Below are 7,014 nucleotides of genomic sequence, written 5' to 3'. Positions count from 1 at the left end.
ATGAGTGATTGCTCTCTAAATTAAGCTGCAAGAGGAGTCCTCCAGGATGCAGCTCAGGGTGTCCGTGACCTGAGGCCAAAAGATGCTCTTGTACTTCATGTGTGGGCAGAGCTACTTTTCGTGCTGGAGATGCAGATGCTATGACACAGCCTACTGTTACTGGGGCTGCTAGTTTGTTATTCATTTGTTTTTCTGTGTTTGAAGATGGTAATTTCCACTGGGTATGCCTGGAGATGTTCATGTGCTCTTTTGTTCATGCTCTTTGGTTGAACAAAATCTCTGTAAAACAAAACTAATAAAACTAAAAACCACTGGATAGTATGTACCATTCATCTTGACATGAGTTTCCTGCAGTTGCCATGTAAAGTTCAGTTGCCTTTCCCTGGAAAATGTATGAAAGCATAACTCTTATCTGCTTTGCACAGCTATTATATATTTCCTTGCTTTTTTTGTCGAATTTAGGGTACTGCCAGGTGCACTAGTAGTCCCGGGTAACTCTTGTAGCCATAGGCATTGACCTCAAGATCTCTGCCAATCCCTGCAAATGTCCACCTCCTCCTCCCCTGCCGTCCTCTCACACACAATCTGGTACTGCTGCTCCATGCCCCTCGCTCACCTCCCCTACCTACAGCTCTCCTCTGCAAACAAAAGACCCGGCCCCGTGCCCACGCCTTGGCCTTCTTCCCCTGGGAAGAAGAAATGGGAGCAGCCCAGGAGGAGCTGGGACCCGACGGTCCACGCAGTAACCTGTTGGGTGGTGGGGGTGGCCCTTCCCGGGGGGTTACTGTGTGGTGCAGGGCAGTGAGTTCGGGTTCCCCCACCTACAGGGAGGCCTTGACTGAAGTGTACAGGTGGGTGCCTGCATGCAGGCAGGTCACTGGTAGTTATTTACACACAGAGGCTTTTTCCAGGGCTCAGTTTCCCCCCCCCCAGGAGCTGCCGCCGCTCTCTGCTCGGGGCTGTCCCCATGCCGCAGGTGGGGAAGAGCTGGTTTTGAAGGAGCAGGCTTCAGCCATGGTGCTTCTCCTCGGCTTGGCAGGACGGCCTGGGACACTGCTCACCACAGAAAATGGTGGCAGCCGTGGCAGGACCCAAGGAGCGAGGACGGGCTGGGAGAGGTTCCCAGCCAGAGGAAGGTACCGCATCCCTTTTGGCTGTTGCGCTTGCCCCATAAGATCCTTCCCCGGAGCAGTCATCCTTGGCGTTTTACCGTCTTCGGCAATGGGAGGGGAGTCCTTTACTTATAGGGATGAGATGGGTGGGGCCTCAGGTCATTTTATAAAATAACTTGTCATTGACTCCTACAGGAGTAAATCTTGCAAACATGTCTCAGGAAGTGCTGCCCGTGGAGGTGCCAGAAACACTCTATTACTTGAATCCAGGGAAGACCATGATGCTGTCAAATGCGAAAGCACTACAGGTAAGAAAACGGCTTTAAAAGTTTGCTTAAAGGTCCACTGCATTTGACATGCATGTGACAGTGAACAAAATCCTGCTTTGTGAGCGTGTTTATATACAAACTACTGTACAAACTTACTGTCTGATGGGACTGGGCGGCAATGTCTCTGCCTGAAGAAGTTTAAGGTGACATGTTGTTTTCGTGGCTATCAGTGGCAAAATTCCTCCTGACTCTGCTGGAGCCAAAGATCTCAGCTTCATAGGCAAAATGAGAGAAGTCAGCGTAGCAAGGGGACAGAAAAAGAAGAGAAAGTGGAAAAAATGAACAGGGAAGGGAACAATTTTATGGGACTGAATTATCAGCCTGAATCCAGACCCAGACTTAAAGAATCTTTTTTCTTCCATAATTAAATGCCACTTTTATTAAAAACTTAATATTTCTGTATCAATAGCAAAATTTTGACACGCATATTAATGTGACAACCCCATTTTATGTTATTGGAAAAGGGATAAGGACAGGATAAAGACTAAAGATAGGGAATTGAATTTTATTTCCACATTCCCATTTTTGTTCTGAATTTTCCATTTTGCTTTGCATTCTCTGGGTAATTTCAAGATTTGCATTTAATTTTAACTGTAGTATGTTATACATTGTTCATGTGCTCTTTGACTGGACAAAGGCACCTTGTTTCAGGAAGTACTCTGGAAACAGAAACAGAATACTTTTGACATTTTTTATAGGAACTGTCCTTTAATGGTGTTTTCCTACAAAGCATTTCAAAAGGGGGCACCCTATGTTGTAGAATTATTCTGGAACTTCTGTTTCCTGAAAAAATTGAAATGTTACATTTAAAATTTTGCAATTGCAATGTGTTTCACGCTCTGGGTTCAAACCCAGAGAAGAGATTCTGGGATTTTTTAAATTGAGATTTAATACTCCTGAGAGCAGGAGCAGATTGTCAAAAGATCTCATTTGAAACAAAAAGCAAACCTTTATTCTCAGAATAAATGCAGAAGCACCTTTTGGGTATCTCACAGCTGAAATGGCTCTTTCTTCATTGACTTGTTGAAAGGGTACCCCTGACATGGATTTTGTACCAGTGTGTGCCAAACCACATGGTGGTCTGTTCGTTATGCTGAACGCTGTGACACAGCTGGGTGTAATCAACAGCTGTTCTAATTGGGGTTTCAGCATAAGTTATTGTAAGTAGGAATTAATTATCTACCCTGATAATCCCGCTGTTGTTGTTTTAATGTTATAATTTATCATTCTTTCTTTCTTCAGGATGAAGACTCAGACACTGATTCTTTGGGAGATGGTGAACCGCAAGAAGAAAATGAAGAAAGTACTGTACCAGACAAAGGTGATTTCAAGGTATTATGAGCAAGAGAATTTCAAACCAAAGTGGGCTGAGAGTTTTGTTTTGCTCAAAAAGGGAGAAGGCTCAGGTAGATAAATAATGATGGCAACAGTTTGAATGTTACAAGGGAAACACCCTTAAGTTTATCGTTTGGATCATTTTATTCTACTTATGTTTATGATTTTCTGAATTGCTTGTTGTATCTCTCTGTTATGTTTTATTGGGAGCATGGAGGATACCTACTGTTTTAATCCCTCAGTTACTTGTAAAAAAAATCCATTAGGGGGCTTTCTGTTCCACAATGCTTTTTGTAACTGGAAGGGCCAAAAGTAACAGTGATGCATGTTCTGCTGTAATGGCTTTGGCAGTGCAATCTCTATCCTAGCAATTTATGGGCGAGTCCTGGATTATTGAACCCTCATTTTTCACCACTTCTGTGCTCCATCAGAAAAAAACTGTAATGGGGGATTCTGTGAAAGGAGTGATGCTTGAATGTGCCAGTGCTATTTCTTGTATTAGAAGACCAGTCATAGGTTTATTCTTGTTAGAAATTACTGATTTTGGTAGGGGTTCTCATTCTGCTACTTTGCTATCTGTGCAGTAAGTACAGGCATTGTTTCCTATCTGTCAGGATTACAGAAATTAAATGTGACTCATACAACATGTTGTCCCAAGAAGTGTCTGCTTCTGAGGCAGATACTTCTATGGAAATTTGCATTATAAACCATGCAGGGAAGTTATACTGAGACAAAATGAAGCTGAAAAGGAGCTTTATCTGGAAGTTGAAGTAATATTGTAAACAGGCAGACAGGTGAGCTTTGTCATAAGCTAACTACCAGGTAGTCCTGGTACAATTTAGGCGCTGAGAAATTAGAACAAATTCTTATTCACATTCACAGTATTTTTACTTTTTCACATACACTTTTCAAAGTTTAGCTTTTGTGTTTGCCCAGTATTAGGATTTTTATTTAAAAAAAAAAAAATAATGAGTGGCATTAGAAGATTATACTGTATTTTCTCATGATATATTCTATCAGTCTTGGGTCTTTGTGGCATTTCAACCTGCAAATATTTAGCTTAAAATGTCTGGTATCTCCAGCCTGTGGAGATAATGAAATTCTGGACCGTGTATAGGGTGAAGAATTTTGTAGATAGTAAAAACAGGCTGAAAAACAACAAATTGATCAGTCTTTGGTATAACATCTGCTCCTTACAAGGGGTAAGGAACCTAAAATCATGATGAAAAAAAAACAAAAAGATTTGAACTCCTGGGTTATAATTACCTATGATAATTATACATATGACAGGTAACTTCTTGTCTTGATTTCTTAATCCCACACAGTGATGTGTTTGTTTTTCCATTATCTGCTCAGGATAGAGACTTAGATCAAAGACATTTAAGTGTCGTGAAATTTCAGAGGGGTAGGTGTGATGGTAGTGGACCAAAAGAATCATCTTATGTGTATGGGACCATAACCTTCTTCTAGACCACTATATTGCCCCTGTCTCTCACTGAAGGATTATTTTTCACATTTCAAAATTCCAAAAATTCATGACAATCCATTGCTGATGGACTCAGTTGTCATTCTTGCATCTGCTTACATAGTCAGTTTTTTCGTCTTTGATCAGAACATAGCACTCTATCCTATGCACGTGCATGATCATTACTTGATTACTACAGCATATCCTGTGTTTATGCAAAGGATGCTCTCATCTTTTGCTCAGTTTTTCTCAAATGTAAATTTTTCATCACTGAAACTAACAGAAGACTTAAAGATGAAGGTCTCTGCCTGCTAAGAGGGATCATCTGTTAGAAACATACCGCAGCATATCCCAGCAACTGCATGTGCCTTTACGCCAACATGCTGATTTAATTTACATTAAGAAATCTGTATTATTCAGGCCTTGGCTGGTACTTTGCCCCATGTGAAACAGCAAGCAGAGCCAGCTCTGGTATTTCAGACATCAGTGCTTATATTAAATTATTTAAGGATTGCAGCAGGTCTCATACAATAATTAGTGTGAGGGAAGGGGAGGGGAAAAAATGGATGCATAGTTCTGAATTCAGCATGAGCCATGTCTTAACAAGGGTAAGGTGCCTCATACCTCAGGTCAAGTGGTACCTCATTTCCCTGCCAGGCAAAGGCTCCTTGTTCCTGCAGGGTTTGTGCAGCTGGGAGAACCACAGCCCTTTAACAGAAGAGGGGCAGGTTAAACTCTCACCCTTGTGCAGAGCAGGAGCTCTGGCTTCTGCTGGGTTTTGGAAGCTGGAAGCAGCTTTTGAGATCATGGGAAGAGTGGGGACCTGCCACACTGCAAGGTGAGGTTAGGAGGAGGTTGCAGCTGCTGCCTCTGATACAGGTGGGACTTCACCAAGTGAACCAGGAGCTGAGACAGGCAGGAGGGCTGGGTCTCTGCTGGTGCCAGGCATGGGGTCTCTGTCTTCCACAAGGGCAGGAACTTGCTGTTGGGAGCAGCTCCAGCCCTAGGCTCAGCAGCAACTGGAAAAGAAGGAGGCAACAACCCCTGAGCCACCCCCAGCCCTGTGGTGCTTGCAGGAACGTGGCACCAGTAGTGGCTCTGCTCAGCTGCAGAAGCTGTTCTGAGCCCAAGTGCCTCCCCTGCCACCCCGAGTGGTGGTATGGGGATGCCTGAAATACAGACTGCTGAAATGACAAGTTCCAGCATGCCTCCCACTTCAAAAATGAACCTTGCAAAGTCAAAGGAGGCCACTTCCCATCAGCTTGTAACTTTGAAATATGGTTTCTCTTATCTATATTTGACATAAAAAATGTAAAACATCTGTGTCTGAGATAGACCTCTAGATTCCCTAGAGAATCAGTAGTCAGAAGTAGAGATTTTCTGACTGTGATGCATGTCCTGTGGTAATGTCCACCTTAGAATGAGACTCCAGAAATGCCTAACAGCTGTCAGATGTAAACACCTATTTTACAGCTATCTGGAATTAGGTGTGATGAGTCTCAACGCTCAGACGGTTAATGCTCAGTCTAGTTTCTTTCTCTCATATTTGTGTTGGTTGGGAAGGGCAAAGCAGTGTAAGAGGGCTCTGTCTTTTCATGGATGGACTATCCTATTCCCCTGGCTACAGTTCTATATATGGAAATAATTTTGAACATGCAGTTGAATGCTCTGTGTTTTCAAATGGGCCTATTTTTCAAAATCAGAAAAAAATCTGGTTGTTAACCATCTGGAAACACTAAAAGATGGAGGACAATGTTAACAGTACTGGAAGGGCTATGCAACTAGCCTGAGTTATCAGTCAAATAATAAATCTCTGCAGAAGTTGGGGTCACTGTGCATTGAGAGTATCCATGTTGTGTTGATCAATATTTGAAGTTCTGCTTTTTGGAAATATGTTTCAAGCACAGTATCATATGCACAGTCTTATTCCTTGAAAGTGTTCCGAGTCCCATGACAGGTATGTGTATGAGGAAGCAATGATCTGAAGGACACAATTCTTGTGGTCTTGCATATACCCGTCATGCTCCTGTGGACGCAGATAAACTTTCCCTGCTGAAACCAGGGTTACTGTGGCCATATGCATGAAAGGGGTGTTTCCATCCAGCTGTGGGAGTTTTTAGTTCACTGATATCCAACCAAGACTTCTGCTAATTCTGGTGAAAAAGTGGTCTGATTAGAAGAAGTTATGTTACTAATAAAAAACATGAAACACACGGCTTGTGAAAAGCAGCTGGTGGCAGCAGTGGTCCTCAGCACCCCGCAGCCCCCCAGCTGTGGATGGAGGTGCCACAGCCCCAGCGCCTGGAGGAGGTGAAGGAAGGAAGCAATTGGAGTGGCTGCTTTTCCAACACGGAGCCCAGGTTTGTCGAGAACGAGGAAGAGCTTCAGAGACACGGCCAAATGCAGCAGCCAACTGCCCTCAGACCAGGCAGTGTGCCACAGTGGGGTCCCCTGGCACATCCCACAGCAGTGGGAGATAGGCTTTAGCAGGCAGCGGCAGGGCTTGGCTGAGTGATGTTCACAGCCTGAAGCATCCCAATTACAACTGTAAAAAACTTGAGGATACACATTCTCTAAGAAGACCTGACTCTCAGACAGCTCAAGATGGGCACTTCTTCACACACCACCAGCTCTAGATGCACCGTCAGCAGCAAAGTATTTTAGTTCTTTTGATTTGGTTCCTGGCTACCATCTAGTTAAATTAGCACCTGGAGATGAAGAAAGGAATGCCCTGGTGACATCCTGTGAGTGATTTCATCTCAGCAGAATGTTT

At 43.4% G+C, this 7,014-nt stretch overlaps 1 protein-coding gene across 1 annotated transcript in view; it reads left to right on the top strand.

The window, feature by feature from the left end:
• The first annotated feature begins 1,311 nt into the window (after window positions 1-1,311).
• Window positions 1,312-7,014, top strand: part of LOC128139587 (cytosolic phospholipase A2 epsilon-like) — a 35,838-nt gene continuing 30,135 nt past the window's right edge. The window contains exons 1-2 of the mRNA XM_052782184.1: window positions 1,312-1,420; window positions 2,684-2,773. Of these exons, the coding sequence (XP_052638144.1) occupies window positions 1,325-1,420; window positions 2,684-2,773 (186 nt within the window). The 5' untranslated portion in view covers window positions 1,312-1,324. The remainder of the gene's footprint in view (window positions 1,421-2,683; window positions 2,774-7,014) is intronic.

This window comes from Harpia harpyja, chromosome 3 (genome assembly GCF_026419915.1).
Source record: "Harpia harpyja isolate bHarHar1 chromosome 3, bHarHar1 primary haplotype, whole genome shotgun sequence".
NCBI lineage: Eukaryota > Metazoa > Chordata > Aves > Accipitriformes > Accipitridae > Harpia > Harpia harpyja.
The sequence above is the reverse complement of the archived record's forward strand: the minus strand, read 5'-3'. Positions and strand labels throughout refer to the sequence as shown.